The 18,938-nt window shown below is 45.4% G+C and overlaps 1 protein-coding gene across 3 annotated transcripts in view; it reads left to right on the forward strand.

The window, feature by feature from the left end:
* The window catches only part of LOC142564531 (atlastin-1-like), a 31,817-nt gene extending 13,241 nt beyond the window's left edge, over window positions 1-18,576 (forward strand). For 2 of the 3 annotated variants that reach the window (XM_075675549.1, XM_075675550.1), the window contains 11 exons: window positions 1,263-1,587; window positions 7,416-7,628; window positions 10,129-10,347; window positions 10,480-10,644; window positions 10,702-10,758; window positions 10,813-10,884; window positions 10,951-11,094; window positions 13,485-13,730; window positions 13,914-13,988; window positions 14,805-14,876; window positions 18,138-18,576. In XM_075675549.1, coding sequence (XP_075531664.1) covers window positions 1,263-1,587; window positions 7,416-7,628; window positions 10,129-10,347; window positions 10,480-10,644; window positions 10,702-10,758; window positions 10,813-10,884; window positions 10,951-11,094; window positions 13,485-13,730; window positions 13,914-13,988; window positions 14,805-14,876; window positions 18,138-18,269 — 1,720 coding nt within the window. In that variant the 3' untranslated portion in view covers window positions 18,270-18,576. Of the gene's footprint in view, window positions 1-1,262; window positions 1,588-6,077; window positions 6,555-7,415; window positions 7,629-10,128; window positions 10,348-10,479; window positions 10,645-10,701; window positions 10,759-10,812; window positions 10,885-10,950; window positions 11,095-13,484; window positions 13,731-13,913; window positions 13,989-14,804; window positions 14,877-18,137 lie in introns of those variants that run through there. The other variant, XM_075675551.1, reaches the window with a different exon arrangement.
* The last annotated feature ends 362 nt before the right edge of the window (window positions 18,577-18,938 follow it).

The raw sequence follows: 18,938 nt of genomic DNA on the forward strand, positions 1-18,938 counted from the left end.
GCCTATATTTATAAATGAGACGAAATGTTTGTAATACCAATGATATAAGATTTAAAGCAAACTAAAAGCCAATGCACCCGTCTTAGTCACCCCAGTGACACATACCCAGTTGCCCTGAGGCACACAATTTTAGACGTCATTATTAACGGGATCGGTCCACGAAATCCAGGAGAAAGGCGCACGCACAAAAAAAGTGTCTGAACTCGGAGAACAATGCTCCATATTATAAAAAAAGTTACGCAGATGCAACGCACATTTCGAAAAATCTACGTGAAGCGCAGCTTTTCTTAAGCGGTTAATGAACGGTTCTAAATGGGCCAATTTAATTCCCGCATTTTTTGCGTAAAGGAAACTGGTACGTGTGCATGTGCTCTATAGTGCGGCCGTGTTATGCAGTGTTTTTTTTTCATTATTTATTGTAAATGTACCATACACTTCTTTGCCAATCCCCCATTATGGAATTCACCCCCCCCCCCATCATCATCAACACACCGCGACAATTTCAAAGAGGAAGTTGGCATTGGCCCGCAGACGAATGCGCGTGATTGTGGCATAATGGACAGGAAAGTACGCATAGAAACACGTGGCGAGAAATGTATGCTTTCTACACCTTCAAGTGCATTATTCTTTAAATAAATCAAATAGCTTTCTAGAAGCGCCGGGTGATCCGCGCAACGTGACAAGCATCATCGATCGATTTGTGCATAGTCTGTGGTTACGAGCTCGGCACGGTTGTCCTCACTCAATAACTTAGTGTTACAGAGTCACGCGTCTTTTGTTGGTTGTATGGGGAAATTCACGCTCGTTCAGGAAACGCTAGCCCAGTCAACTCGGCAGTGCAAGGACACCTGTATTGCATTTCTTATTTTATTTATTCACAATTTCCTGCAGTGCCAACAAGGCCTTACTGCAGGGGGAACAGAGTGAACAAACTAGCTAGCACTAGTTAGCTAACTATTTAGCTAACTAACAAACGAATTTAGCTAACAAGCAGCTAAACAAAGTAAAACAAACTTGAGAAATTTTACTGAACTGCAGAGTTGAACTCGGGAAGCAGCACACTCTCAGAATAGCATTAAGTAACCGTTTCAGGCAGATCATTCCATGTAGAAATGAGAAGTAGCAATAACGGCTATTTAAACGCATTGATGCAGCACTACCTATTGAGTAACTTCCATGCAGAGTTGCGGAAACAATGCGCAAAATTAACGTTCATAGCTTTTATTGTTCTCCTTACTACGCATTTTCTGTCACATGTTTAGGAGCTCTGGGTCGGATGGAGTTGGCAGTGGCCACGAACTGCAAATCGTCCGCATCAATGAAGAGTGCCTTGAACTTGACGAGGTTTCGTTGAAACGCATTCTACTGGATGACCGTGTCAAGGACAAGCCCATAGCGGTCGTGTCAGTGGCCGGCGCCTTTCGCACGGGGAAGTCATTCCTACTGGGATTCTTCCTTCGATACCTGCACAACTTGGGTCGCAGTGTCTGGCTTGGGGATCCAGATGCTCCACTGCGGGGCTTCCAATGGCGCGATGGCTGCGAACGTCACACAACAGGGATCCTGGTGTGGAGCGAAGTTTTTCTGGTGAGGAGACCTCACTGTTGATTCATTTATTTTACGTGCAAAAGCTGAAAAGGAAATGTGCCGCCGAACAGCACTGCTGGCAACAAACATTTATGCGATTAGCCCTTTCACGATACCTCACGCCTTTTTGGCGGTTTTTCGGTGTTTGCACGCTTCTTTGTCTCTATTTTCCCACCAAATTAATTGACTGCATAGTCCAGGGTTTAACGAGTCGAGCATTGGGCTGCTGTGCTGAGAGAACTACGTTCAAAAGAAAAAAGCTGCTGCACCAACTTGTGTTATCAAGTATCTGAGTCTGAGTATGTGCCGATGAAACTTTCACACCAACATAGGCTCTTTGTTATGTGCTACTGGGTGCGTGCTGCTCTTTAATGAACATTTTTGATGTAAACTTGGGTCACTGGATATGTGCCTTCGCTTCAATGAACCTTTTTGACGGCTACGTTCGAAAAACTGAACAACCGCCCTTTCACAGAGGGAAAAGTTCTAGGATACTGGTCCAGACGGGTTTCGGCACTCAAGCACTTAACGGGACTGACAACTGGCCAGAATGTGTTGCTAGACATTGATGGAAATTAAATTACCATAATTTGTAGTGATAGAATCTAGCCCGCTGTTCGCGATTTAAGTACGAATTATAACTTTAAATTGGCAGAGAAAGTCTCAAGAAGCAGCAAGTGGCAAGACTTGGTGGGGAAATCATGGTACTTCGGATGCATTCTATGCGATTACTGTATGTAAGTCGGCAGTTATTAAGTAAAGCATAATTATTGCTTACATCTGCAGCAGGGTTTGGGTACGAGCTAGTTGGTATTCCATTGTTTCAAACATCACCTACAGCGCGCACATAGACAGAGACCAAAAGAACGACGAAAACAAGCCCTGACTTCCAACTCATTTGTGTTTTGAGTAACACGCATATATACTGAGAAACCAAGATCAAAAGCGCTCCCCACAGCATAAAACCGACATGAGCATTCAAAATTCAAAGAAACCATGACTGCCGCCTTAGGATGAACGAGAGCGCATGTGCGACCTCAAAAAAAAAAAGAAAAACTTCTTCATCTGTTAATGCAATTCACGGCTTACTAACCGAGTCACCCTCAGCAATGGCTGCTGCTTCAATGATAAGTCCAGTGCATTCATTAGGATGCCTAGCTAAGATAGTGGTTTCTTCAAGCAGCGCATTATGCGTAATGGGCACCTAGAAACCCTTCCCGCCCTTTGCGCACTTTATTGCCATGATCTTTCAACCTAAAATTGAGACATCTACCTGTCTGCCCTATATAAGACCGGTCGCATTTCAATGGTATCTTGTACACAACACCTTTCGAACAAACTGTACACTTTTTTCTGTGATTAATACTGCAAGTCCTACGTCCCTTAGCAACATGATTAGTTCTGACACAAATGTGGGCAAGCTTCTTGGGAGCAGAGAAAACAACATCGATACCTGCTCATTGTCCTATTTTTTTAAGTTAGTGGGAGATCCCATGAACGTACGGGATAACAGCTGTTTTGTTTCTTCGATCATGTACCTGAGGGTCAATGCTGTGAGGATCAGTGCTTAACTTACTAGGCTAGTTCTCCGGGACTGAGACAAGGAGGCTCCTAAGATACCTTGCCGCCCTCAACCGAGCAATCTGCGAACTGAAACTAGGTTCTTTCAAATGTTAACAGGATTGAAAATCAGCGCTTGTTCTCGTCGTTTTTTGGTCCCTGTCTATGTACGCGCTGTAAGTGATGTTTGAAACAATTAAATCTGCTGTTAATATATTATTAGACACTCGCGAATTATTGTATGCCTCGGAAAACAAAAGGCACGCATGGTTACGGCAACACGCTGAACTCCGTATGACATGTAAAGGGTTCGTTTCGTGTTCGATCTGATTGGTTTCGTTTTGACTGATTAAATACCAAAGGAGTTGGACAGGAAACAACGAAAACACGTAGCTATTACTGCAGAAATAATTTAACAATTCGGGGAACATGAATCACAGGAACATCAACTTGATAAACAATATCATACCCTGTTACAGTGTCACGACTCAGAGTCGATGCGTTAGCTCCGCCTGAGTAGCGGCATAAGGAGGTGGAGTCTAGTGCCTGGTTTTCGCCAATTGCCGTCGTGAAAGAGACAAAGGGATGATGAAATCAAGACAGTAATTTAATGCGATTCCTCAGCAACAAAACAAACTGGCGTTATTAAGTACTGGATGTGAATATGTTAGACAGAAACAGTAAAGTGACAATTACAAAGAACAGGTGTAACAACGTTGAACAATTACGATGTGCAATCGCAAGGTGAACGATGACCATCAGTTCAAACTACATTTCCAAACAATAATTGGGAAAACAAATATTTAGAGTCCAGAGTCTACAGAATCAAAAGGGACATGCAGCAAACCGGGCGCGCCGACAGTCTGTCCCAACCGATGCAGCCCGTAAGTGACCCTCGAAGTCGGCGCCTCGACGTCGGCGGCTTGCTTCCACGGCGGCTGGCGGTGTTCGGTGTCGGGGCGTGATGTCGGCAGCTTATTTGCCCGGGAGTTGCTCGGCGTTCGTTTATCGTCTCCTGAGTAGACTGCCGAAGTGTCGGATTGGCGCGTTTTTATAAACCTCTCGAGGCATCGGCGTTCACCTCTTGTCATTCATACATGGATCACACACGCGCACACTGGATCTCGCCGCAGTTCAGACTCCACTGGCGGTCACCTTCACCGGCAGTCAATTTGATCACAGAAAACAATGGCTCCGGACGAAGACGGCTTCACGTAGGCCGGGCGTGCTTCCACCGTGGTTCAGATTCTGCTAGCGGTCACCTTCACTGGCAAGCAATTTAATAGCACACAAAACAACAGCTGCGGACGCAGCCAGCTTCACGTAGCCCGGGTGTGTAGCCACCATGGTTTCTACCCTACCAGCGGTCACCTTCTTTGTCGAACAATTTAATTACACACAAAACAGAAGTCACGAACGCGCACAGCTCACGTGGTCTGGATGTACCCAAGGCCACGTTCCCCACCTTTTGGGAAACGGTGCAGCACGTCGGCTTGAGGCCCATTCTTAAAGAAGCGATGCTTAATAGGCGTGTATACCTAGGATGCGGGGGTGGAGAATTGAAGAACTAACGAGCCTTTTGTGACATACAGCTACGGTCACACTTGTCGTCTGCCTCCCACTAATGAGGGCGTGTAATAGCAATCCCGCATAATCGCTGTAATAATGCATGCTTCCAGGGAATGGCTACATCTTGGCTGCTGATCAAAAAATTTCCATAAAAAATGTTCCACAGCGTTGTCCGCGTTAGCACTTCATGATTAGACACTCTGACTGGTAAGCTTTTCATTACACAAAAAAAGAATGGGTACCATTAAAATTTGTTGTCAGTCCCTTTAAGGGCTCTGCTCAAGTTCTTAAGGGCTTGTGAATTGTGCGACAGACTTTGAAAGTTGTAGCGCGTAGCATCGCGGTCTTGTGTAAATTTTTCTCGCTTTATTTTTATTTGTTTATTGGTTCACCTTTTATTCCCTTTTCCCCTTTCCCCAGCACAGTATAGCCAGCAGGTCCTTACACTGGCTAACCTCCCTTTCTTTTCTTCCATTTTGTCTCTCTCTCTCTTTGCGCTAACTTTACCTTCGAGCGCTGCATGTGCCACAAGCTACGTGCCGCTCTTCAATTAAAAAAAATCATTTAAAATTTGTGTAGTGTTGTGTGGACATATCTATCTATCTATCTATCTATCTATCTATCTATCTATCTATCTATCTATCTATCTATCTATCTATCTATCTATCTATCTATCTATCTATCTATCTATCTATCTATCTATCTATCTATCTATCTATCTATCTATCTATCTATCTATCTATCTATATATATATATATATATATATATATATATATATATATATATATATATAGAAAGCCGGGCTACCGGTGACATGTTTAGCTACAGGGTTCAACTGTTGCAATAGTTGTGCCAGGAATTGTCCCAGCACCAAAAGGTAGGTCCAGAGTTATCTAGGCCCAATCAAACCAATACTTCCTTGCCAGTACTCCGGTAGCTTTGATGTTCAGCCTGGTGCAGGGTTCACCCTCTTTTAAGCTGCAGATTGCAGGGACTAGTTCAGCCGCATGAGTCGCATCCAAACGACCTACGCTGGCAAAACTTCAGCTACCGCTTATCCCTTGCTAAGCTGACCAGCCCTGCCGCAGCTGATGGCCAGTTTTGCTCACCTGGGCACGTTCCCTGCACCGAGATAGCAGGAGGGGGTAGACATCCCGTGCGTTTTGCCGGGTGCCGAAACAGATAGGACTCCGTATTTCCCCCTCTCTATGACCGCAGCCCTCCGACTCCAGGCTGCGGCAAGAGCTCCCCCGCTTAGCCGTGGGAGCATTCGACTCCACTCGTACGTTGCCCGTGACGCACCCCTAGGAGGTCACGGGCTCAGATCCAGAGGCCGTGACTCTACCCAGGCTGGATTACACAGACAAGCCACAATCCGCATCGTTCAGGCACCTCTGGACCATGAATGGTCGCCGGCCTTTCCCTTGACCGACTTACGAGATGGACCGACTTCCGCACTGTGGCCTCCAATAGGCTGGATTACAGGGGCACACAACCCTCCCTCGGCCCTAACAGTACGGCAATGAACTCTCTCAAGGACACCATTCCATGCTGAGGCCTCCGTGTAGCTAGATCACAGGGGTCCGCCAAGCCCCCCGGCCACTTCAGGCTGTGGTCTGGTTAATTCACTCATTCCCTGCTAAGGCCTCCCTGAAGCAGAATTACAAGGGTCCGCCACGACCCTCGGCCACATCACGACTGTAGTCTGAGCTCAAGGACATCATTCCATGCTGAGGCCTCCATGGCTGGATTACAAGGGTCCGCTACAACCCCCGGCCATTTCAAACTTTGGTCTGAGTTCACCACCTTGGGAATGCCCTGGTGAATGCCCTTGATTGTAAGTCGGTTGGAATGGAAACAGCCGACTTCATTCGTGAGTGAAATGATCAACGCGTTGCCCCCAGGCGATAGGTTACAGAGACTTGCCACAAGTCTCCGGCATGGACCAGCCTTGGCACTGTACACTGCCACGCACTTCAAGTGTATATGCTTCCTACATGCCGGTTTTCGTGGTTGCAGTGCAGTGTATCACTACATAACTTCAATGCTAATTGCAATAACATAGACATTATTCGCGAGATGGGTTCTGCGGGAACTTTTCACAATACAGTAGCAAGAGATTTACCGCGAAGATCTCTTGTAACCTTGGCTCTGAAGTGGCCATGACCCGTTTGTCGGCTCTAAGGGCGTTAGGTCGTTTGCGTTGAATTACTGAAATCCTACCGCCAAATTAATGTATATTTTCTGTCGCTGTAATGTTTAAAGACAACGACAGTGACTCAACACACCTGCAAAAGAATGCTGTACCAAGATTACGATTTGTGTTGATTGGTCAATCCTAGCTCTCGCTGAAGTTTTCTTGAGTATTCGTTGTAAAACAACCATCCTGCCTTCATAATTGCACTTCAAAAGCTTTATTATAGAAGTATAACCCCATTTATTGCATATACTGGCGACGATAAGCTGTTCTGCTTTTTCTTGGTACACATCCTGCAGCCAAAAATGTGTTCGGTGGTTAGTTGAAACCTGACGTGTCGGCACCTAAGAAGTTGCGGTAATTACTGTGCTGTAGATTCTTATGCAATATATTATGGCAACAACGTAAGTAGATCTACATGTCACATTTACACAAGATTTTTTCTAGCAGTGTATATCGGTGGAAACCATGCGTGTTGTACTACGACTGGTGCTTTTGCAGGTCAAGACGTCTAAAAACCAGGAGATAGCTGTGCTTTTAATGGACACCCAAGGGATGTACGACGATCACTCCACGATTAAGGAATCGGCAATCATCTTCGCTTTGAGCACAATGATGAGCTCAGTACTTGTCTACAACCTCTCACAAAACATTCAAGAAAACGACCTCCAGTATTTGGAGCTCTTCGTTGACTACGGCCGGTTGGCGCAACAGGTATGTATCGACAGCTAGTGGCCTGTCATTTACTGAAAAGATGTGTAAACTCTACAAATCTTTCAAGAAATTCACAGACTTCACACATCCACAAATCTCGAAGTCGAGGCGTAGTGGGATCGGGGGCACGGTCGCAATTGCTTCGACTGCATGGTAGACCGACTGGTTTTATCGCGTGCCTCATGTGAGACATCTGTATCTCTTCCATCAGATCCCTGCGCTCTTCACCTAGCACTGAAATCTAGACTCCGGTGGGACACACGCGTCTTAATTCCTTCATGTGTCTTGCTCCCTTCCCGTGACTTTAACCATGTGCATGAAGCATCTCTTTGGTGCATTCGGGCTGGAGGGGTCCCTACATCATTTGTTACCTGTGCTTGAGGATTCACAGAAGTCAACCAAGAAACGTGCCCCTACCGCTCGGCTCTTTCGTCAACGTCAAATAGTGTTCGCCTGCTTTGGTTGAACCATATAATGCGATCAATGCGACTTAATACGTTAAGAAACCCTAAAATGAAGCCAGATTTTCTTGAGAAATGTAACCGTTAGGTGACGGACTATAAGTTTGTAGAGGAATTGTTGCAGTTCCTGTACGGTGCAGAGTTAGAAACTTTTTGAGCATGAAATACTTTTAGCTCCCGTGGTTGGCGACCTTCATGTGAACTTGAGTCAAAAAGCCAGACCCGTCATCCGGGCATTCAAACCAGTACATCCGGGCAAGCTCCTAGAACAAAACGAGGTCACCCAGGCAGCCAGTCAAAACCTTAAAAAATTCGGTCTCTTTCCTCCAGCCCTTTGTACAGGACCGCATTACACACGCTAGTTATGGCTCAAACAAGTTACAAAAATATTCCTTCCTAGTTCTTCCTAACGTTTGTTCACAATATAACTCAAATTGTAACTTCTAGTGCGCTGAAGTTCTCTTTGTAATTTCCAATAGTGATATTCAAAAGGAAGATGCAGGGAACCATACGCTTCATTGTCATCTTTCGGCTTAGCAGTAATGGTGTTGGGCTGATAAGCACGAGGTCACGGGATCAATCCAGGGCCTAGATGGCCACATGTCGATGGGGGCGAAATGCGAAAATGCCCAAGTGCTTAGATTTAGGTGCACGTTAAAGAACCTCAGGTGGTGCAGATTTCCGAAGTCCCCACTACGGCGTGCCTCATTTAAATCGTGGTTTTTGCGCGTGAAAGCCTCGAATTCAATTCATTCTTCTTCTAGCTAGGCAATTCGCTCTCTGTCCCTCGCGTCTTTCGCTGCCTGTCGTGAGGCCTACAGCCGGTTTCTTTCTTCTAGCTAGGCAGCACCCATATGGACCCATGCACAGTATGGCCTGGTGCGGTGTGGTGCGGTATGGTGTGCCATTACGAGCACGCACTGCACCCATTTTAAGATTGTGGCTAGTATAACCTCCAACTAATCTGCTTTGCCGGTTGCCATTTCATGCTTACATCCGCTCTCTATTATGGGAGAGCCAGCAATTCACTGATTTTCTTTTATTCCCCGTACACTTTGCGGCTATTCCTCCCCCCAAAAAACATTTCATTAGTTCAAAGCCATGCTTGCCGTGAACTAAGCATCAGACCATGCTGCGAATGCGAAGAGTGGCTCAACTTGAAGTAATCCAGGCAAGACAGGTGCACAGGAGATGGAGAGTCAGAGTGATTAACGGTAATTGAACAAGGAATCTCTTACATGCTAGAGCCATGCTTTCGACAAGGGTGCCTGTCTTCGTCAGGACAGTGGTCATGTTCGTTGATGTGGATTCAATAAAACAAAGGAAAATACTACAAGGCACATGAATCACTGTGCACAGCAACACAACCACTGTGATTTTGGCCGGCCCGTTCTTGTACTTTGAAGCATGCAATTAAACAAAGTTGTGTTTTATTTTTATTTTTATATAGTATTATTAATAATTAATATTCCTTGCTTCGCTACCATACGTAGACATTATTTGAAGTAGTCTTAACAGGTTCTGCCCCATTGTATACTAGCGAACAGAAAAGGAAGCACAGTGAAAGGATAGAGCCCGACTTGTCCCATTATCCTTGCATTGCTGTACACTATATACACGAATGAAAAGCCAACATGCGCAAAGTTCTAATTTTTAAAGATTTATCCAGTGCTTTGGCAGAGGAGTAGCACTGCCAAGAAAATTGACGTCCAATTAAGAGGTGATTGCAATATTTCAAGCTCCTTGCATGCAGTCTACGAGTTTGAAGGCAGGTGATGCTTATCGACAAGGTTTTGGGTTGTTGTTATTGATTCACTAATAGAAAGAAAAACGATAGGAGGCACATGAATCGCCGGGAACTGGAGCACAGTGATGAGATACGTTAGTGTTCAAGTGCACTACACCTTACAAAGTAAGAGTTGACTGTCTGTGTTCATGACACCAGTTCCTTTCTCTAGCTCTACACTTACCTTCAATGGAAAGAAAGTCAGCAACGTCTATATTTTCCTCATTTCTCCATTCTTTCTCCGCTTATGCAGCAAAGGGCTGGCAAGCCCTTCCAAAAGCTGCTATTTTTGGTGCGGGATTGGTATCACCTAAGGGATGCAGAATATGGTGCTGACGGTGGGCGTAAGATCCTGGAGCGACGTCTGGAGATTTCAGAGAATCAGCCCGAGCAGCTGCAGCAGCTGCGGCGCTACATCCACTCCAGTTTCACGGACATCGACTGCTTCCTGTTACCCCATCCTGGCAGAAAGGTTTGCAGTCCCCACTTGGCCTTGTGTGAAACTCCTCGTGTACGCTTCAATAAGGAAGCTGCGTCAGCATAGCACTGAGTTGGCAAATTGTTCGCGTATCATGTAATTAAATTATCGGGTCCTTTTCTACAGGCGGCGACTGGTGTATCGTTTGATGGGCGTCTTGCGGATATCGATGAGGAGTTCAAGCAACAACTGCAGGACTTAGTTTCCTCACTTCTAGATCCGGATAATCTGATTGCCAAGAGTATAAACGGTCAGGACATCACTTGCCAGGAATTTCACATTTATATGAAGGTAGGTAACCTTACTTCTCTGCAGGTCCTTGCTCATTAGCGCTTTCCGGTTTTACAGGCCTATATCGAAGTGTTCAATGGAGGTGAACTTCCCGAGCCAATGTCCGTGCTACAGGTCAGCCACGATGCCTTGTAGCAAGCTATTCCTCATAAACTGCTTCCTTTTCAGGCGACAGCTAAAGCGAACAACCTGGCGGCAGTGTTCAAAGCGCTGAAGCTTTACAGGACCAACATGAAACAAGTGAGTTGACACTGGCAGTTATAGGTGGTTCTAAACCAAAGGAACCTTTTTTTGCATAAACTGCAGCTGTGCAAGGGAGGCAAGATGAGCGCGGATAGGCTCAGGAGCTGCCACGCGCGTGAACGTGAGCGTGCCTTGGACTTGTTCCAGAACACTGCCAAGATGGGCGGTGATGTGTTCTCCCAGCCGTATTTGGAGCGGCTCACAAAGGTACGTCCACGCTGCAACCGTAAATCAATTGGCTCTGCTGACGCAACTGCAGGGACATCAGGCAGATGACCGCGGCTGCCGACTGAGTTCCTCATCCACGTCGTAAAGTGTAAGAAAGTGCAAGGCAATGTGCTTCCCAAGTCCCACTGCGGCAATTTCAGCCATGAAAAGTGCCGTGCTTCTGTTATTTCTTTTTACCGCTGTGAAGCCTTGAACTCGGCTGCCAACGACGTTAACACTGATTACAGGACATCTTTGGAAATATGCGGGGCATCACTGTCATAAAAAAGGTAAATAAGGGGAACAATAAGGAGAAAGAGACGTGCTTTTTTTTCAGAAGGGTGGCTTGCTGAGCGAGCTGGTCATGCGTCCTTGACTTAGAGCGCGCGAAATAACACAGACGGAGGAAAAGAAAACACAGAAACAGCGCAGGGTTATATTATTTCGCGCTGCGTAAGTCAAGGATTTTTTTCTTGGTGTTCTGCTTGAAGAATATAATCCCACGATATATAAAGACGCACTGTTAGGCGCGATTTTGTTGCGCAAGGAGTGTGCGAGCGAATGAGTGCACATTACAGTGGCTCATCACAATTTGTTGTATGGCTCGTGTTCACCACCACCGGTGTCTTTGCTGTTCATCTCCGTGAAGAAAATCTGGAAAGGTGAATGGTGCCGTCTGATCCCATGAAATACGAATGTAAGTTAAAGGGGGGAAAGTCTTTTACAACCACTTGTTTGATCACATAGAGAATTTTTCGGGGTTAAAATCTGTCCGTGGTGTGACCGACGCGTAAGAAAGCGAATCCAAAAGTATTTTTAAAGGTAAATGAATTGTCATCCACTTAAATGTTGCGCGAAGCTAGTTACATAGTCCCACAGAAAGTATTCGTATCACAATGGTCCATTATGGAAATATGTTTATACACACACTGAAAGCAAGTACGCTTTGTTTATTTATACTATAGTTCAAACTTATTAAGCAAATGTGCTTATCGATACACTGCCGAACGCGTTGTTGTTGCTGAGCGGCTATGTTGCTCAGCTACTAAGTTGTGCGTTCGTTTCCCTGCTGCGGCGGCTACACTCCGAAAGGCCGAAACAAAAGGCGTGTCTACCGACCTTTGGGTTGAAGAGCTCCCGGGAGTCCTCCAATACAGCACTATTCATAGTCATAGTGTTGTTTTGGGACCTTAGGTCTCATTAGTCAAGCAGTGGACTAAAGCGTTTGTTACTCTATAACAGGATCTCCCAGCTATCGTCCACCAACATATTAAAATATGCAAATACCACGCAGCTGGACAGAAGCAAGGTAATGTTTGCCGCCGCTTGGAGATACTCCGAGTAGCTTTTTGCATTCCGTCTAATTACATAATTTATCTTAATGGATTAGTCAACTTCTCAAATATTATAGTTAGGTGAAACGGTGTTACTTAGAAAATTGCAGAGCGACATGAGAAACCGCTGATACATCTTTCTGTTGCCCTATAAGTGCTACGTGAAAGTGTTTTTTTTCCTAGCGTGAAAGAATCTCGCGAATATACGCAAAGTGCCTCGAGCGGCAAGTCGCGCGGCAATTTTGCGCGTATTCGCGGGCTTGTGTCTTGCGTAAAACGCACTGCCTGCAACGTCACCGATTGCAGCATGGGACCTAGGTAAATCGTCCACTGCAGAAAGAGCAAAGCCACAATTTAAAACGCGCCGTATAAGCAAGAAGAAGGAAGAAAAAAGGTGGTGGGGGGCTCGCGACTAAACGTGCCGTGGTTCCTCGGCTCCAGTATGGGAGAAGGCAGGGAAGTAACGACACAACTTTAAGCGAAAACCACGGGAGTGGAGCTTATGCACGTGTGTTATTGCAGCAAGTAATGCGGCAACGTTAGACGACGTTATCGGATTTTTGGACCAGATAGTAAGAAATCAGCTTAACTTCCACGTGCAGTGCTTTTGCATTTGCGCAGAGTCATTGGGAGAAAAAAAACCCAGAAAATAAGGGAAATTTGCCACTCATTGCTGTTGTAAATATGGTTTTTACGGTTTTTCCTGCCAAGCTTAAGAGAAGGCTGATGAAAATCTGGCACTACTTTCGGAAGCACTATTATTTGTGCGCCCTTTGCCTCTGTAGCTTTTCTTTTATTGCCACAGAAAATTATGCGTTAATGTAGTCGTGTCAGAAGGAGAGGGCCCATAAGTTGTCAGTGAAGCTCGCCTCCCGGCAGCATGGCAACATGACATTTTAATATATTCTGTCGCCTTTTATAACGAACCTATTGGAAGAATACTTGCAGTGCGACGCTCCGTGGACATCACGCTACAACTTCCAGCCTCTCAGCAAAATTTGTAACGGCGTCTGGTGAGGGATCTCTCAAGTGAATACGGTTCGGTGCACTTTGCAGGAGATCGACCAGTGGTTCAAGGACTTTGCCACTCGAATGACGATGAAGTCATGTCTGGAGTCCAAGCGTTGCAGGAACGCGCAGCTCGGCGGCGCCACGGTTTTGACAATTGGGACAGGAGCATTCGTGGCTGCTGGGGTGCCAGTGGCTGCCGGCTGTTGCGCACTCGCGGTCCTCGTGGTACTGGTCAACCTCTCGCTGACCGGATTCAAAGGGTGCACGAGTGGCCCGGAAGAGGAGATCCACGTGAGCCCCGCTTCGGCCCCACCGCAGGGCCCCATTTCTACTCGTGGCTCTCCACAATGAGCTTTTTGTTTTATCTCGTGTTCGCATTCTTAGCATGGAAGCGATGGCTTTGTCATCAGCATCCCTTTCCAGATACCTCCGATGCGAATTTTCAAGACTGCGTGTTTTTTTTTTCATTTTCAGGAGATCGAAGAGAGGGTTGTCCTAGTGGAAGTCAACGACGAATTGCTTGATGGGCGCCAGAAGACGTGTGCTGGGGTAACTTACTTCAGCCTAATCGCGATTAATTGTTAGGAAGTGTCACTAAGCTGAAAGGAACAAGGTGAACACGCGGCGTTTTAGCGATAGGTCATATAAACTAAAGTGACCAACAGTGGTCAACTGAGGACTCTTGGGAGCCTATGTTTTGGTAAGGGCACTTGTCCTCGCCAGAGCCTCAACGCGACCTCGTGTTCACGTGGAAAGATTGACTGCTGAGACATTGTTCGCGCAGTTATAATTGTACACTTCAGGTCAGTATTCTCCCGCGTACCTCGTTCTTTCTTGAATGTCAAAGGACTTGAACAATTTGGATAGATTTCACCACAGTCGATACAGGCCATGAACAACGGAATGTCAGTCCGCTCGGAGCACTACGAAACGGATTTCATCTCTTCATACACCAACGTGTTAAAAACGGTAAATAAATGGCGCGACTTTCTTCGCGGAATCACGCCCTTGAGGGTGGTAACATGGGCTTGTTGGTTGGTCGTCGTGGAATCTTATTGGGCATAGTGCAGCAAAACACGGACACAGGAAGAAATGACAGATGGACACCAACGCCAACTATCAAGGATGAAATTTTTTATTCCGGTATCGGTCGTGCTTATGCCCACACAAAACCACGTGCACGGCGATATCGAACGCTGGAGATACATGACGGCATGAAAACAACCCTAAAACTGGTACATCACAAAAACACCAACAAAACCTAATGATACACTACAAATGAAGTAAGCTTTCAAGGCATGGTCAAATAATGCTCACCTAATAACCTCACCTAATGCACCTAAAACTCGTATTCTTGCTTTGTAGGCAACCACAAATCTAAGAAGTCGTCAAGGCATTTCTGCAGCCAAGGAGACGAGCTTCAACAGAGTGGAGGAGGTAAGTGACGGGGCGAGAAGCGATCGGCTTAAACAGGCGTTGAAGATGTGCTCATGTCCTTCATTGGACATGCAGGCGATATTTCGTAGCTGGCTTTCAACTTGGTAGACGCTATTCTGAAATTGTGTTAATTTTGTAAAAGAATGTGCAATTGACAGAAAATGTGAGCAAGAAAAATCATCGAATGAACACTGAATTTTTTTTTTGCAAGAACAGAGCAGATAATTATTGTTTAATCTTCTAGCAAGCGAATGTAGGCAAGATGGAAAGAATATGTATTCCTGTATTCGAAATAAAGAAGCAAAAAATGAATTCTGCTATATTAAGTTCGAAAATCATGACGTACGCTGTACCGTGGGACTCCACATTAATGATGACCACCTAGAGTTCCTTGGCGTGCTCCTTTATTCCAATATTTATGTTTTCTTGACATAATGTTCATCAGTCCAGCTGAAGCAGTGACTTGTGCAGCAAGGCGAGTACTGTAGGCACCGCTTATACCAATCCCAGTCGAGAGTCGCGTTACATTTAATGATCCGAGGACACCTAAGTCCTTCTTATGAGTTGTGAACGCGAAAGCATTGATGTGTAATTGAACGCCGATGAGCTGTCCTTTGAGTTATGAACTCCTTGCGGGCAAGCGAGCGCGTTTTGACTTGACCTTACTGAGGCAGTTAGAACGCAGGTGAGAGTTTGCGCGAACAAGGAACGCGGCCAGCAGCTGTTCCTTTTTGGCCGCTCTGCTCCGTCAAGCAAGCGCGAGCCAGAGTCGGGAGGCGCGCTTGGGATGTGGCGTCGCGATATTTTTAATGTGCGTAGCTGGGTGTGTGTACGAAGAACACACCGTAGGGCGTCGGCTTATCTTGCACTTCTCCTAACTGGGAATAGGGCGAGAACTCTCTACCGTGGGGGAAACCTGTGTCTTCATCGCCGTGGATTAGCTTAAAAGGGCTAGCAGAAAGCTTCACGCTTCAAACGATGGAACTGAAAAGCTTGACGCTGTCTCAGAGGCATTGACGAGATATACATAGCGTGAAACGAACAGAACAGAAGCCTGCATATATTCCGGAACGAGCGTAATACGTCACCTACTGCAGTGATTAGTCAAGGAATCGTCTGCATCGCCCAAGAGGCACTTGCGATGACAAATAAATTTGTGCTAGGTCATGGTTATTCACAAGCACACACGGGCACGCACGCACGCACGCACGCACGCACATACATACATACATACATACATACATACATACATACATACATACATACATACATACATACATACATACATACATACATACATACATACATACGTACGTACGTACGTACGTACGTACGTACGTACGTACATACATACATACATACATACATACATACATGCAAACATACATACATACATACATACATACACGTGGCGAAATAGAAATGCACTGCCACTGAATGCAGTCTTTCCGACGACACATGAGTAATTCGTTGTGGACAGTCAAGAATGTACACATTATTCCGGCTTCACTACCCGTCCAGCGAGTGATTGATTCAATTGCGAAACCTATCCATGCAGCTGCGTCGATTCAGGTAGCAGGTAGGTCAGTATACGATGCTCTCGAATGAGTCCTAAACGAACCCCTTGCTAAACGATCGCATATTTGCCGCAAATCTGTGGTCGGGGCCTCAATACATACCTCGTACTCACAAGGAAGATTGGCCACAGGGGGGATAATGAAAAGTACGAACAGCAATAAACAAATTAAAGCTAACAGTCCAGTAAAACTAGCAGTCAGAAGGGACATTGAGTGACATAAGCACAAGATATACTTTATTATAACCATTTAGTATACTTCAGTGGCACCTTCAGGCTAATTAACTTCTTGACACTTCAATTAAGTTATGCAGATCTACCGTTATGGCGTGGTGGCTGGCACCCGACTGAGACGTACAAAATGACAACGGGCTTGATGTTGATAAATTTAAGCCAAACTTTCTCTTTGAAAGGGTAAGAAACCTTATATATGGCGAGGAGATGTGGTGGTTGGAAATAGGAAAATGAGCAATCGTTTCTGATTCATTACATAAAGAAGACAAGTTAGCTAAAGAAAAATAGGTGTATGAAGATAGTAATAGAGACTCAGAAAGCTGCAGAGAAAGCTGCAGAGAAAGCTTTACAATCTCATCTCGCATTGTCGGGAAAGGCATTCGCTCTTGTATCACGGAAATTGTTAGAGTTTGAAATCATCAATAAAGTAAGGGATGGTGATTCAGTGCATTTTAGAAATTGAAGTCGTTTACATCAAACGCTTGCAAGAAAAAGAAAAGAAACTTTGGAAGGACATTTAAAACAGAGCCGTTGAGTGACGGCGGCGCGAGACAACCAGCAGACTCATTTGGAAAGAATACAGAGAGTCCGGGGATCCGCGCAGACCGAACTTCACAAAAGGTGTTCGGCATGAGGGCCTAAAATTCGGTCTTCGAATTCAATTGCAACTATTCGTATGTACAGTTGACTAGTTGAAATATTATAACGGTTTTCAAACATTTCGCATCGTCACTTGTGCGCAATCAAAGTTCTATACTTGCCACCAGATTTTGCCGCTTAAAGCACGATCATACGAACTCTCCGAAAAGTCTTGTTTATGTGAACAAGCTGCTTATTTGGGCTTAATGGTAAATTTGGCCTTTTATAAACGACGTATCCTAATGCGCACTGTAATAGCAGAAGTTTACTAACGTTGTAAATATACTAAGAGGTGAAAATAAAAAGCTTCATTCATTATTGGAAAACTACTCGAAAGTCATTACATATTCCCTTCCATTAGGTTCACGTCTGTCACGATGTATTCTACTACTATTTGACTTGGTCACAAAAAAGCACTATTCGCACATCTTTAACTACAGCGTCAATTCGCAGTGGACTTCACTTGCTGTTTGCGTAGATAACTATACATGCCATGAATTCTGTGAGAAGCTACGGCGCGCAATTATGCAGACGGAAAGCAAAAACGCCAGTCAAGTAGAGCAGAAAAAATGTCAACTCCGGTGTCCTCTAAACTTTTAGTAGCATCTATAGAAATGACAGACTGGCGTAGGAATTGAACAATCTTCCAGAAGGTCTTCCAGAAGGCCTTCAAGGCTGTGCAGAAGTACGTGTGCGGAATGGCAAGACCAGGCTCGTGTCCAGCGCTTTGTGTGTGTCCTTTACTTCGAGCATTTGTTCTTCGAGTGGCCTGCTCTCTGTAAAGCGACCCCTTTCTTGTGTGGCCCTTGCAGGAGGTCAACGAGTCACCAGAGAAGCTTGGCAAGCAGAAAAGAAGAAAAAAGAACTTCTTTAGGAAGTTATTTGTGAAGGCGCGCAGAAAGTCCCGTGGACCAACAGAGCTTGACCGGCTGAAGCAATGCTAAACGTCACTGGGCTTGATGACAACGAACCTGTGCACTGTTTTGATGCAACGAAGTGAATATAAACTACCCTTATACGTTTCGTCGTCGTAGTCTACAACTTCACATCCTGTGGAACTATGGATCTCTGTGTCATTAGGATATGCATTGCCATTGTCGCTGTAATGTCGTTTTGTGTGCTTTGTGACTGCCACAGCTACGCCGACCTGTATTGTTTATCATAAATATGTTTGTCTATCAAATTGTTTCCCTCTTCCCGATGTGTCCCTTTTCAGTGACGCTGGGAGAGAATAAAAAATGAAAAATTCGGCATGTGTGAGAATGCGAAAGTGTTATAACATTTGTAGACCTGGAAACGTCATGAAGGCGTTCACTAAACGCATGAACCTGCTCATGAACGCAGGTACTAGGTACACTTTGAGTCAGCTAGAACCCGTGGACGAGCCGTGAATTCGGGGAGGCGCATACGCCTCGCAATCCGGAGGCCCGGGTTCGACTCCCACTCAGACTGAAATCTACCAAATTTTTTAGAACAATAAATTTACTTTGTTTAGAGGAACCTTCTTTAGAAATTCGAGGGCAATGCGAGCATTTTTAGAACGATAGTTCTTCTACTCCAAGTAAAAACCCATAAAGCGACTGGTTCCGAAATTCGGACGTTCAAGCTCAGCC

The sequence above is a fragment of the Dermacentor variabilis genome, chromosome 11, assembly GCF_050947875.1.
Source record: "Dermacentor variabilis isolate Ectoservices chromosome 11, ASM5094787v1, whole genome shotgun sequence".
Classification (NCBI taxonomy): Eukaryota; Metazoa; Arthropoda; class Arachnida; order Ixodida; family Ixodidae; genus Dermacentor; species Dermacentor variabilis.